This window comes from Idiotropiscis lumnitzeri, chromosome 20 (assembly GCF_059441095.1).
Source record: "Idiotropiscis lumnitzeri isolate Australia: NSW breed Sydney's pygmy pipehorse chromosome 20, RoL_Ilum_1.0, whole genome shotgun sequence".
In the NCBI taxonomy this organism is placed as follows: Eukaryota; Metazoa; Chordata; class Actinopteri; order Syngnathiformes; family Syngnathidae; genus Idiotropiscis; species Idiotropiscis lumnitzeri.
In genome coordinates this window covers 4524894-4539799 of record NC_142410.1, presented here as the reverse complement: position 1 = coordinate 4539799, position 14906 = coordinate 4524894, and the positions used below count along the sequence as shown (strand labels likewise).

At 42.3% G+C, this 14906-nt stretch overlaps 2 protein-coding genes across 3 annotated transcripts; both read left to right on the top strand.

The window, feature by feature from the left end:
- Positions 1-660: 660 nt before the first annotated feature.
- On the top strand, positions 661-2128 carry LOC148317189 (uncharacterized). Its single transcript, XM_088285234.1, has 2 exons — positions 661-880; positions 1557-2128. Exons 1-2 carry the CDS (start codon positions 661-663, stop codon positions 2126-2128), a joined length of 792 nt encoding a protein of 263 aa, XP_088141360.1.
- A 1611-nt stretch (positions 2129-3739) lies between these two features.
- On the top strand, positions 3740-4926 carry hoxb1b (homeobox B1b). Of its 2 annotated transcripts, none has more exons than XM_088284631.1 (2): positions 3740-4288; positions 4425-4926. In XM_088284631.1, the coding sequence occupies exons 1-2, from the start codon at positions 3793-3795 to the stop codon at positions 4736-4738; spliced, it is 810 nt and encodes a 269-aa protein (XP_088140757.1). In that variant the 5' UTR covers positions 3740-3792; the 3' UTR covers positions 4739-4926. The 2 variants fall into 2 exon arrangements, with proteins under 2 accessions (XP_088140757.1, XP_088140756.1); XM_088284630.1 differs by having other exon boundaries at positions 4422-4926.
- Positions 4927-14906: the final 9980 nt, after the last annotated feature.

The window sequence follows — 14906 nt, the reverse complement described above, 5'->3', positions numbered from 1 at the left end:
TGTTGGGTGATTCAAATGTGATGTTTAAATTATATTCCATAGAGGCCCATTTAAGGGTATTTTAGCATATATTAAAAGGGACATGTTAAAAAAACAAAATGCCATTAAAACTGCTGGGTTAAAAATAACCTAGTTAGAGTTATTTTTAGATAACTCACACCAAATTGGTTTTGACGCATTCTGGCCTTTTTTAACATTTTCGACTTGAATTAGTAAAATTGTAAACTACTCATATTAGGTAACCCATACATTTTTATATAAATATATGTTTTTTTTAACCCATGTTGGTTCATTCACTGTTTTTTTTCCAATTAGAAAGCAACTTTTTAAATAACCCATATTGGTTAACCCATATATTTTTTTTACAGTTAGACTTTGAAAAAGTAACATATTAAATGTTTTAAATGGTTTTAAATGCAAATTGGTTCATTTTAAACCAAAAGTTTTAAGGTTGCATGCAAATTTATGGCCCAGGCTGTATTAATATCCTGCAGCCAGTGTGCAGGCTATTCATGTCAGCACACTATTGAGTTGATAAGATGGATCATTTGCTCTCCTCCCTGATTCTGCCTTCTTTCAGACTCTCTGCAAAGCTGCCATGTGACATTTTGGCTGCCGGAGCAGCGTCACAAGGTCAAAGGGCCTCGCTGTGTGCGTGTCATGGAGAGCAGCCAGAAGCACAAGCAGCAGAAGCAAGAGCAGCAGCAGCAGCAGCAGCAGAAGCATGAGCAGCAACAGATCTTCTCGCTGTGTTCTGCTTTTGCTTGCAGCAAGCAGGCCAAGCAGTCAGTGGAGCATAAGTTTGGTGCAAGTAAAAACATTTTCCCCTGGATGAAAGAGTCCAGACAGGCCAAGAACAAACACGACAGGAGGCTTGCAGGTTTGTTATAAAACCACATTTTTTCTTTATTTTAGTAATGAAAATTCATTAAGATCAATCAATACAATATTTGCCTAAATTTACGTCAAACCAGTAAGGAGTACGATTAAGTCTAATACAATTATAATAATATAAAATAAAGTGTAATATAAGTCAAATATTCAAATACCAAAGAAAAATACAGGCTGACTGGGAATGTAACTTAAACTCTCAAAATGAAATATAATAATGTAAATTAAAAAAATAACACATGAAAAATAAATGTATTCATTACACATAAATGCATGGCAAAATATAGTAATATAACCAACACACTATTTGTGTAAGAAAAAAAATAACAGAACTTTAATTAGAAAGCGCTTGAAAAACAACCACAGCTACATTTGGTGCTGTACATAAAGTAAAAAACAGACATATAATGACAAAGACCGTCAAAGGGAGAAATTAATAACATAAAAAAAGTTAACAAAATAAAACGCGTCTAATGCTGAGTCGAAAGACAAATAATAAAAATGTGTTTTAGGACGAGTTTTAAGGATGGACAGAGAGAAATTAAACAAACAACATGAAACAAAGATGAAAACGCATCATACTTGAGTAATGTGATCTGCTTTGAAAAAAATCGTGCGTGATCTGATTGTAATTAATGGTCTTATTTGCACTGTTGGTCTGGCAGACCTTGGAAGCGTCACCAACACCTCCGACTCTCCGAGCTCCAGCACACCGGCCTGCAAGCGCACTCGCACGGCATACACCAGCGCGCAGCTGGTGGAGCTGGAGAAGGAGTTCCACTTCAGCCGCTACCTGTGCAGGCCGCGTCGGCTGGAGATGGCCGGCCTGCTCAACCTACAGGAGCGCCAGATTAAAATCTGGTTCCAAAACCGCCGTATGAAGCAGAAGAAGGACGAGCGGTTCCAGCAGCAGCAGCAGCAGCAGCTGCCGCAACTCCACGGCCTTGCCTCGGCTTCGCCTTCCTCACCCGGTTCGTCCCCCTCCGACCCGGGCAGTCCCACACTGTCCAGCCTGGGCTACGTGCACTTGGGCGGAGACTACCAGCCGACGTCGCCTCGGCCCCAGTCTCATCAGCAGTGGTCCGAGTATGCCGCTTCGAGCACATTTGACACGCGTTACGACGCGCACGGCACCGCGCACGCGCAGAACCCAAACGAGGATTTTCATTCGTCTTATTTGTCTTCATGCAGCCCTCACGAAAGAATCATGCACGCTCCTAAACTCACGCATTTGTAATTCTACGTCCACTTGCATGCACTTTTATTATTAATATTGCAGCAGCATTAGAAAATTCATTAATTTATTGCAGAGGTGTAAAACCGATTTTTGTTCGTGTTTCCTCTCACTAACACTCAGCACATCAGGAAGTTTGGGAACATTGTTTAAAAAAAAAAGGACTCCTGTGTGCAGTATAGTAGGTTTGTTAAAGTGGAGATGATTGGCAGCATTGCTCCCAATTCCAGCAAGAAACAAGAAATAGACACGTGATTTACTTGAGTGGAACACGAAATCATTTTGGGGAGGGGTTTGCTCGAATTTAACACCTGTGATCTAATGCAGTGATTCCCAAATTGTGATAAAAGAACGAGCCTCCTCCAGTGGTACATTAAAGAATCACTGGTTCAGTTGTATTTAACTTTTTATCAAAATATGTTTGCATTATTATTTTTTGGTGCAATTTGTATTTCATTTATGTGCAATATATTTTAATTGTTCAACAGTCTTTTCTTAAAAATAGTCATGGTCAGTGTGACCCGTTCTAATGTGTAATCATCAAAACACACCACATAATGGAATGCATTTTTTTTATATTAAAAAAAGGAAAGTGAAAAAAATGCGGCCAGTAGACCAAGTCAAATATTTTTTTCTCCCAAATGTTCCAAGTGGATCAATTTGACCTGCAACAGAACAAGAGGTTTAAGGTCTATTTTTATTTTCCTATATTTAAGCATTTTGTCAATGTTCCAACTGCAATATGTCACAGTGGCTCACAACAATATTAAACATACTTTTTAGGAACAAAACCTGTCACTTTTTCATGAACACTTAGGCCTACTACTCTACTGTAATGAAATGCTGAAATTGTTGGACTGGAGAGCTAAACATTTTTGGTGGTATTATATAAAAAGAACCAGATAGTATAGTCGTAATTCCTTAGTCAAAGTAAAATGATTAATATTCGCTTTTTAATTTATACCACATTACTACTGACAAGGACCTAAAAGAGAAGTTAGCCTGCGATAAGAATACATTTGACATGTGAGAAGCGTGTCATTGTTCTTTTGAGGGTCACAGAAGCTGTCTTTTTTTTTTTAAAAGAGCACATGATGGATCACTATGCGCTCTTCTGGCACAGTCACCCCCCCCCCCAAAAAAAAAGAAGGCCCAAAAAGACATGCCTCAATTCTTCCCATATAAAAGTACATTTAAACACTAAACACGTTAAATGTTGCATTTCATTGACAGCTTTACGACAGCAAAGAGATAAACAGCTACTTAAAAAGCCTAAAGGCCACATTTAAAGACGTGGTTTTATCACTTATTTAGAATTATAAATACTGGGACATTTGAGGGACATTTTTTTCCAAGCCAAGCACGCTGGCGAGCTCATGAAGAATTTTGGAGGGGCAATTACTTGTCATTTGGGCTGCACGGCGTTTGTGTTCTTATCAGATGGATGAGCGCGTTTGATTGAAGCGTTTGTCATGCAAATCCGAGCCGCTTGATGGACGAGCGCGGCGGACGTGACAGAGAAGTCGGCGAACCGCACCATTGGCCGGCTGCGGGTCACGTGGCGTGTCAGGAAGGTGATATGAGGGGTTGAGGGCACTTTTTACAGCTTTGACATACTACCTCTGGGGTTAGGGCGATTAATGACTCCTCTGGTGTGAACGTCCGCGATGAATTCCTACCTCGACTACCCGCTCTGCAACCGAGGGCCGAACATTTTCAAGGCCGGCTACCACAACCTCAACCACGGATACGTGACGCCAAACGCGGATAGTTACGGCCAGGAGGGCCATCAGAACGTTCCCTTGCACCACCACCAGACGCACGTTAACCTGGACGTGCAGTACGCGCCACCACCGCCGGGAAACTCGGTGTACGGATCACCTGTGGAGTACGGACACCACCAGTACGGCCTGGCCCCCGAGCAGGACCGGGGCTACATGCACGCACAGGTCTCGCCTCTCGGAACCAATATGCCGCCTTTCACCGCGGACAGCTGCAGCGGTGCCGGCGCACAGTACGTCCATTATAGCGGCGCCGAGCAGAGGCAACCGGAGTACGTTCCAGAAAATGTTTACACCGCCCAGCACAAGGACGCGGATCACACAGAGGAAACTTCTAAAACTTTCGACTGGATGAAAGTGAAGCGAAATCCTCCCAAAACAGGTGGGCTGCTCCCCGCAAAGCAATGCATGCGTAAAAACGATGAGCTGCAAACTAATGCTCTCCACTTTTCATTCATTCCCCAAAAAGTTTCACGTCTTCCATTCCATCCATCTCTTCTCCCCATTTCTCCCAGCAGCGGTTTTGTCCGAGTTCGGCGTCCCGGGCCAGCACAACGTGATCCGCACCAACTTCACGACCAAGCAGCTGACAGAGTTGGAGAAGGAGTTCCACTTCAACAAGTACCTTACGCGGGCCCGACGGGTAGAGGTGGCCGCGAGTCTGGAGCTCAACGAGACGCAGGTGAAAATTTGGTTCCAGAACCGACGCATGAAGCAGAAGAAGCGCGACAAGCTGGGCTGCGTGGTGAGCGGCGGGCCAGCGGAGAAGCTCTCCGGGCCTGACACCCCCCCAGCACCGCCGCCGCCCCCCAAGGCCAGGCCAACAGAGTGAACTAAAATACTGCGGAGGAGTCGGCATTCCAAAATGAGGGGGGGGAAATCAAATGCACGCGGACTTGTGGAATTTCAGGGTATACAGCTAACTGCTAAATATGCTTTTTTTGTTTCATGCTTTTTAAAACTTAAAAAAAGTCTTGTGTATGTTTGTGTCCAAGCACTGAGCCGCTCAGCGTCAATGTTTGCACTATTTATTTGACAGGGTATTTTACAACAATTGTCCAGAGCTTTTAGATGAATAAAGTTTATCAATTTAAAATGAAATACTGAAATTCCTGTTCTAAAAACCCGACTTTTTTTTTTTTGCATACTCTTATTTATTGTGAAATTAAAGGGAAAAAAGAACAACAACAAAACTTCAAATATTTAATTAAATTGCACAACTTAAAATTTTATTTTAAAAAATTGTTGCCTTTAAATTTTGAGATGACACAACTTTTTTTTAAACAGTGATACATCTAGTTGGCAAAAGTGTGGTGGTCTATATTTATTCCCCTCTTGCATAATGTGACATGAGGAATCTTTCACAACACACGGGGTGGTTCCTGGTGACCTATTCACCTCCAAATACCTCCAGGGGCTCTAAACATGACAACAAACTGCAGGGTGCATGCAGGTCTCCATTTTTGTTACCCAAATCCTGCTGGATGCAGCCGACAGTCAAATGCATCGCTGAATTTTTACACTCGGAAAATTTATTTAGGGCAAATTCACAATATTTATGTATTTCACTTGCTTATGATATAAAAAAAAACATATAGCATCTAAAAGCACATCAGCTGAAGACATTCAATGGCAAAGTAAAGAAGTTAAAAGTAGCTTATTAAAATTACTAAAAGAATGCACATTGACAGCATTAAAAAACATTTACAAACAAAATAAATAAAGATATTTAAAAGCAAAGGAAATAAATAAAAAGTTGCTTTCTGAAATTACAATAAGCCCGCAGAGTGAAATTGATTTTAAAAATGCTTAAATGATCTTAATCAAAGGAATGTGGAAAAATGCAGATAGTTTTTAAAGACATTTATAATTCACTTCTGGTGGTAGCTTTTTTTTTTTTTCATTTTTGTGCAGCATAAGAGCTCAACGCCACGTCACCATGTTTGCTTTGAACTCTAGGCTCCACTAATTGACCCAAGCTTGCAGACTGCTGAGCCCAACTGGGTTTATATTCAATTAAAATTTCCTAACTACATTAAGGGCCCAAAACTATTCAGTGATTCCAAGAACAGTGGCAGGATTTTCAAATCTATTCTGTGGTTGACTGGTGGTCTGGGGGCTTTAGGACTGGTGTTATATGTTGTAATCTCTTTGACCAGGTCAGAACCAGAGCTGCGTCGTTCTGAATGGGCTGTAGCTGTTTAATGCTCTTTTGAGGGATGCCAGTCAGAAGTCCGTTACAATAAGCAAGTCTACTGGAGATAAAAGCGTGGATACGTTTCTCCTAATCTGCTTGGATCATGCAAATAAACCCTCACCTTGGATATGCTTTAGTGAAAGGCAGTTTTAGTGATTAATTTGATATGACTGCAAAAAGTCACCTCCAAAGCTATCAGCACCCCAAGTTTTCGTATTGTCTTTGTTTTTAACCCAACAATGTCATTTGAACTACTGTCATTTGAGGAAATTACTAAGTATTGCTGAGTGTCAGAGTAGCCTTTATAGCCACCATTGGCATTCTGAAACAGGGGGGCAAGAGTAACATAAACGAACTGAACAAAAAGGGGTCCAAGGACTGACCCTTGAGGGACCCCACGTCGTAACAATTCAATTAGATTTTAAACTTAACGTAACGTAACAAAATAACTCCTTTCCTCCAAGCTCATTACATGATAGAATCATAGCCAATAGCATCACCATAACTGACTTATTTATGTCACAGAAGTATAAGGGGAATAATTAAACAGAACAAATTTATGGTGCCACAAACTTAAGCACAAATAAGTAAAACACAACTTATTATGAACACGAACAAGAAAAACGCTTTTGACTGAGATTACTTCATTTGTTTTGAAATTCACAGATGTATGCTGATTTGAAGTAAATAAATAGATTCTGCAATTGTATGGTTTAAAAAAAGCTCTTCCTTGATTATGTTTTTTCTGAGTGCACATTTGCATATTTTTAGGGAACCTAGATGACATCTCAGTGCTTATTTGGGCATCTGCCGAACCTGAGTACCTCGTCGGGTCTGATGACCAAGGAGGGGCAGTGAGTTTCAATATTTGCACTGGGTGTTGAGTTTGTGCACAAACACCCACAGGCTCATACTGGCCCCGCAGCACCGGCCTGTCGGCGGCCTTCTTTCCTAACGCCCGAGGTTCACGCAGAGTTCAGCCACAAATGAATGCCGAGTCAATCTGTCAGGACACCGGGGTGGCTGCAGGCCCTCTCTCGCACATCAGAGCTTTAGCATTTGAGGGATCTCTCATCAAAGTTCCGCATAAACACTGAAATTAGCGACCATGTGAAATATAACAGCTGGACTTAATTAGATTTAAGGTGGAAATTAGGCAATTGGAGGTAAAAGGAGACCACTTGACAAGTCCAAAGTACAAGCAGGGTTTTAGAGTTTTATACCGAAGGTAATTGTTGATGGTAATCTATTTTTCCCCTTAACCTATGAAAAGCAAATGACAAAGGCATTAGTCAAACAAATTTTACTTTTTGTTTTTTTTTCTCCTTCTGTCTGAATTCGCTTTACAGTATTTCTAATACGATTGAACAATTAGAAAAATAATCGAATGTCATTTTTTCTCTCCTCAATATTGTAATTTAATCAGCAATATTTTTTATTTTTTGTTATTATTTTTTGGAGCCTTTCCCGGGCATTTTTAACAAATAACAATAACTGAATCTGTATTATAATACAAAACTTCAGATTTATTATACATAGTCTTAAAAAGTGAGCTCATGTTAAAATAAAGGCAAATTAATTATGAATTAATATGAAACATACATCAAGTACATGACATTTAATTTCCAGACTAAGCTGCAGCAACTCTTTTGAAAAAATATATTAAAAAAAAATATATATATATATACAAGCCGCACCAGGCTATAAGCCAACATTTTCTATGTTGAAAAAAAATGTGTTTTTTCCTGCATGTACAGAACGATTTTGTTCTGTGAATGCTCATAAAGAAACATAAACAGATTCTTAAAACAGTGCCTTTTAACACGGCAGCAACTTTACTAATTAAAACAGAACAGACCCAAGAGAAAAAAAAAATCGAGATTTATTTAGCGTATTTTCTGAACTATAGAGTTCAGAAATGCACAGAAAAGCCGCACAGTGATATTAGCCGCACGGTTCAAAATTTACCAAATAAGTAGCGGCTTATCGTCTGGAAAATACGGTAATATGTACTGTAATAGGGACAAAGTGTCTAGCAACATGGTTTTCTGCTTTTTGCCATTAATGAGAAGGAATAAATTCTTCAAGTTAATTTCTGAGGGACAATAAAATTCACAAGTCACATTTAGTATTTGTCAAAGGGGCCGGAAAAACGTCTAAATATAGAGACCAATTCACAAGTTGACTTGTGTAAAGTAGCTTTCATGTTGATAATGTCAGCAAGGCTGTTTTGAACAACAAAATTCAAATCAATCGGCTGGTCCGCCCTGTGAGAGAATTCAGATTTCAAATTGAAACGGTGAAGGAAATTAAGCTTTTTCAGTTTAGATGTTTCAGCTGAGTTACCAAGCCAAGTACTGTACTGTGGTAGTGGGTGATAAGGGCCGAGGGGGTATCATCCATACGGGTCACGGTGGCACATTCGACAAGAAGGAAGCGGCCGACGCTGAAGACAAGTGTGGGATTTCATTCCAAAGGTGTGATCCCTGCCATCTCTGTGGGTAATACCTCAACGCTCCCAGCGGGCTCTCCATCTGGAGGTGTCAGAGTCGGCGCTGCGACCGACGCCTCCGAGACAGATGTTCACCTCGGGAAGGGGGAGGAAGAACTCAGAGGACTTCCGCTGGACAATGCAAGATTAAGGAGAGAAGAACCTGCACAGTAACAAACAGCAGAAGCCCGTTTAATGATACGCCAAACTACCGCTGGACAATTAATTGAATTCAAATCGGCGTTTGGAGGTAGTAGAAGGCTGCTGAATTGAAAAAGGAAAATTGCTTAATTTGGGTCGGTCAGAAGGCTTCATTTTAGATATTTATTCATATGTGTCAAAATGCTGCAGCAGAGCGCCAACTTCTGCTGAGGACTAACTCAATATCAGATTAGTTTTTTTTTTTGCCTACACGATACCTTAAAAAAGATCTGTATCCTACAGATACCAGATATTGGTACTCGCCCATCCCTACTTCAAACAGCTGCTACTTTTAACATGCACACTCTCTGCTACACTGGAACACCAAATATTAAAAAAGCAAAATATGGTACTGGATTCAGGGCACAACTCTAAATTCCAACTTTCCTGCATATTGTAACACACCTCAAAAATGATTGTACAAAGATCAGCAATGTAGCGGGGGTGCGACCAACGAACCACGACATAGCAGGGGAGGGGGGCACTGTACAGCATTTGATATCTAAAATATCTCCAGATGACCGCCCCCCTCCTGAGCTGACTTTGAGGTCAAGCCAGTGCTGTTTGTACCCCATGCTGCTGGCAGTTGTTGCAGGCTCTTTTACAAGTCTATTGCCAGGCTCACTTCCTTGGGTTTCGACCAGTTCCTCTGTCGCACGTCACCCGGCAGGGACCCCCAGCTTCAAAGGACCAGTATTCATGGGAGAACCGGGGGGGTTTCTCATCTGACAGATGCCTCAGAGGTCTTCGTGTTTTTAGGCAAATATGGTCACAGGTGAGCATATATTCTGCATTGTTTTCACGCACTAAATACACATTCTTATTTAGAGTCAATTGAAGATTTGTTGTCATTGTTCTTAAAAAAGGCATCTCTATATTAATGAAAAACACAGAGAATGCAAGCACATGAGATAAATGTAACCCGTAGATAAAGCTGATTGATTAATAATTCTGATCCCACTTATTGACACAGTTTCATTCGAATAATTTATTCAGCTCGGACAATTAACCCGTGACTGCAACTCTACAGTGAAGGAAATCCGCCTCGTTATGATCAGCACGCTCGCTTCTTCCTTTGTTGTGGAACCGAAGCTCCATTTAACTCGAGCCCCTCCCCCTATCCGTGTCAGGCTCTAATGGATGTGCAAGCCCCAAGGCCCGGCCTCTCGGATCCTTCCAGCGACCGCATCCTTTCTCCGCCCCGTCAGTGCGGTAACTGGGAGAGACAGGTGACTTGGCCATGGTTAACGTCTTAATACTCGCTGGGATTGCCTCTAGGATCCGAGCGGCGAGCGCTAATAGTTTTCCTCCTGTCGCGCCGGCAAGAAAAACAAGACTAGCAAGGAGGCGGCGCAGCCGAGCGGCACAATGGAGTACAGAGAACATGAAACATGAAATGGTCAAGGGATAAAGCCGCTGATTTGTTTTTGCATTGGTATTGTGATCAGATATATGACTACAAACTGGCTTGCTTTCATGAGCAGCTGTGTGATTAGGTGGAGTTTTCTTTCTTTTGGTATGTTGGTCGACGGGCGCAGGTAGAAAGAGGCGTTTGCGCCGTTGTGGGGGTGAACACAGCAGCTTTGTCTCCTGGCCAATGGAAGTGTGTCTCATCACTCCACAGTCTTTGACATTTCGAAAGCAGAAATAGACTCATTAGAGTCCATGCAGGATATGAAAGCATACAAAGTACCTTAATAAGGAACTGCAAGCACACTTCCACTTGCGGATGATGTTAAATTGGCCACTGTGACGTGACCATTTGGAGACTGCTTTTCACCCCTGATTATGTGTTTGTGTATGACAACCCCGCAGCCAGAGAGGTGCATTAAAAATATACTAAAGATGATAATAAAGCATTCAATGAACTGATTTCTACGCTGATTCAAAGGGCTCAATGCATGCTGATATCATATTCCTAAAATAAATACAATGATATGCACCACACATATCAGAGGATCTTAGAATCGGTCTGCATGCACCTTGATAAAATTCAACAAAATCACATTACATTACTTGCGCCACAACTTAGACCTGGTTTTACCTGGTCTAAAGTTGAGTCTATTTTCAGTCACCAAATTGTCAGGTGGCATTAAACAAAAAGATAAATGTATAAATAAAATGAAACGCCACCAAATTGTAGCCTTAGTTATTTGAAAATTGCATTGTATTTCATAAATTGCGTTCTATTACATTGCAATGTCGATTTTAATTGAATTAGTTGTTCAGCTCAATCACAAACCACAAAAACTTGAAAAAAGCGATCACTTAAAAATCCACGATATTACGCGGGTGTGAAAGATGAACCGCTATATAGCGAGGTTCCACATGTGGATGCTCCTTGTGTGGACACTCATGGAAATTGGAGCGGCTCCTTCCAGAACTCAATCAGTGTCACGTCACATGGTTCAAAGCGGCCAATTCGCCGGCGCCAGCAGGTTGAGAAATGCAAGGTGACAGTTCATTTTACCACTGACAGTGTGTCGGTCTCGCTCGCTGGTTCCCCAGTCAATTCCCAGCGAGGAGTGAAGGTTGCTGGAGACAGACAGCGCACCCCCCCCCCTCCCCCTCCTACACTCCCCGATTCTCTCTCCTTCTTCCTCAACGCTGTTCCCTCATCGACCTCGCTCTGCTTTGTATTCCAATTAAGTAGACGGGGAAGGAGGCGGCAGGATCACAAGTGCAGGCAGACACGTTCGCCTGGCGTCCTTCCAGTATCTCAATCCCACTTGTATCAATAGCGTTGGCTCACTTGTTTCAGCGGGATAATTCATGGATACTTCTGGAGCGACTGCCTCTAGGGACAATGTCTTGGCCGTGAAAGATAGGCCGCTCTCATGCGTGCATACATCACATGTAATGGAGGTATGTCATCACTCAGTGAGCGAGCTGCAATCGCTATGCTTAGCGGACACTTCAAATAATGCTGGATTAATATTTGCACATGGCTCATATATTCTACAATAATACAATCTCGCCATCCCGGTTTCCGATACGCTGAGGCAACCACAAGGAACGCTGTGCACGTAGCGTTAGCTCTTATTGTCTTTTGTGTCCTCAATCTATCATCGCTTCTTACCTTTGCCCCCCCCCCCCCCCCCCAAAACGCCCCCCTCGCACTGACATGTGTGTGAGCAATGGGTGGGCTGGGAATACAAGTATTGTGAGGAAATCCGAAAAGCAAACTGCCTCTTTTTATCTCCTCCGGCAACACAAACATTTGCCGGCGACCCTCGGAAGTGTCGGACGGAGCGCCTTGCTGGCCGTCAGGGTCAGAGAGGCCTTCTCTGCTGGCCTAACTATCAGAACACTGAACTGCATACATCCATTTCTTTCTATTCTTGTCCGCATTTCTTGACTTTCACTCTTAAAACTGCTGGGTCAAAAGTTCAGTTAATTAATTTAGTCAGACATATCAATGAACTCTTATTTTGTTGTTGAGAAATTCAGGAAAGCACATTTTCACACCAGCAAAACTTAAATAAACTTAAGCTGAATTGCCCAACTCAACTCACTCGGGGTTTGTTGTCTTGAAATTTCGAGTTCACTCAACATTTTTTTTACAGTGTGACATCTAAAAAAAAGAAAGATGATATTTTGTTTGCATTGTCCACCTTAAGAAATATTATGACAATATGCACCGAAAAACAAATTGGTGCTTTCATTGTCCACTCGCAACATAGCTAACCCAGCGTTGGGTCCAAAAGGGACAATTCTGAGTTATTTACACCTAGCGCTTTGGGTTACGTATTTGACCTCGCACATTAAGGAAGCCACTTTGGTGACCAGCTTTAGCTTTTCAACAGGCCCAAATCCAATCTGGGTCAAGACAATTAGCCCTGCCTTGGGTTGAGGTTACCCAATCTGCTCAAAATCCACAGCAAGTGGGTTAGGAAATCGACACAGCAATTTTTTTTGCATGTATGAGTACACCAAGGGATACCTTCCTATCTTGAGAATGCTCTGTGATGCGCGTGTGCGCGTGTGTGTGCGTAACACGGACAGGACGCAGACACACACTCCAACGCCCTGTGTGCCCCCGAGGAACCTCCTGACTCTCCTGGCGCTATCAGATCAGAGAGACCCGCTGTCCCTCCCCACACCGCAATGCAAATGAAAAGGAATGCGCTGATAAAAGGCCAGATCCCAAAGATGAGAGGGCAGGAGGAGGACAGAGCTGGTGAATCCTAAATTGGGGGAGGAAGTTTTTGGGTCGAAGGCGTGGGGGGAGACTCTTGGTGAGATGAGAGGTGTCCAAGGAGTCAGTGTTGGTAGTTGTGGGAGATCATAGCCTCGCTCCCCCTCAGCGGCGTTTGATATAGGGCTTTTGTCGCTCTTTCAGCGGCGCATTGTTGCCTGGTGTAATCCCCGGCGGATTACAAAGAGCTTCCCTTTTCATATGGGGCTGACCCAGCAGGCAGGTGGCTGCAGCTCTGTGGAGCTGTCAAGGGGAGGGAACCTCTTTTCCAAGGGAGGGGACCCCAGTTCCTCTTACCTTCACAGGGGCTTTTTGCTGGGAGGCCAGTTAGGCGCAGGTCAGCGTGGGGACAATTCCGACGCGGGACTCAACTCGAACTGACCCCGTGGCTTCCTGTGGGGATGCGACAGGGAAGGAAGCTGTCATCGAACTGCACTTTGCATGAAAACCAGAGACACAAGTGACATGTTATTGGAAATAAAAAAGATTAAAAAAAATAAAAAAGATACCCCACTCCAGTATATTGCAGCTTATAGTATACAGGTGAGTCTGAATTTAGAGTTGCATGTCTTCAGTGTAGTACCACATCTTGCCACAACATGCCAGGCAGCACTGAGTTATGCTGGACAGCACGCTGCATAATTAAGAGCGAGATCAAAAGACAGATAATGTCCCCAACAAATCTTCAGTGACGGTCTTCGTTTCCACAGAGCATAAACAATATATGCATGTGATTGTTTTAAGATGTTTATATGCGTTTCCGCTTTCTGTTGAAATGTCGTTTGAAGAATAAGTATCCTAACTAGTGGTGTACCAATTGATCAGCCACTGATCGTGATTGGCAGATTTCCGTGGAAAAGTATGTGATCGGCACATGTAGGTTGATGCCTTTTATTGCAGCGCACACAAAAAAATAACTGCAGCTTGGACTAACTACCAACAAGAGACCAGCCCTTAACACTGCACGTAAGGACTTCCAAATTATATGTTAGCATTAAGATTGCTCACTTCGTCAGATTCAATTATATGCCTTTTTTGAATATTTTGATGTTTAAATATACAATGTCTCATTCTCATGTTTGAAATGTCAGTTTCCCTGTAAACTCTAACTGGCAGTGACAAACAGCTTGAAGCTTAACTGGAGTACTGTGCATGTGAGTGAGAAACGGCACTAAAGAAAACTACATTGAGTTTTTAGTAATATTCCCATGTATTATTTATTAAGTTTCTGTAACATATATCATACGCCATCATACACCAAGATGATGCAAGTAAAAAACCGAGACTGCAAGAACAAAAGCCTCAGGACGCACCTACTCATTAAATAGTCAATAAAGGGGTTGGACTAAAACCTTCATGACGCTCAATCTTTTGTGTTCATTTTATTAAGACAATTGTATGCTTCCAATGTTGTGGGAGTAGATTTGGGATGCTGTGTCTCTGTTCCCAGCGCATAAAGCAAATCCAGATGATTAAATACTATATTTAAAAAGGAAATTAAAAGCTCAGTCTGACTATGCGCTGTGAGCCACGCGTGATGGAGCAGCGGTCATTTGATGGCTTCCCTTGCTGTGCGTCGGTTGTGTTGCACGATCAATAAAACGATAGGCGAGGCCCAGCGTGTGTTCTATTCATTTTACACTCCCTGTACGCGTTCAAACTGTTTGTGTTCTGTCACACATCTACTGCTGTTATAAATTATTGTTCGGATACTTGGCGGGACCAATTTAGAGAAGCTTGTGTTGTCACGAATATCCTAATTAGTTTCTCAGCCCACATCGGAGAGCCATCAAGATTGTCAATACGATGATTTAAACCCAGGGAGAGGGAATTAAATCTATTAAAGCATTTACTAATATGTGCTCTTCTCGGGGAAGGTAACGTATAGATCCTTTCAAAACCTAATCGGCTAA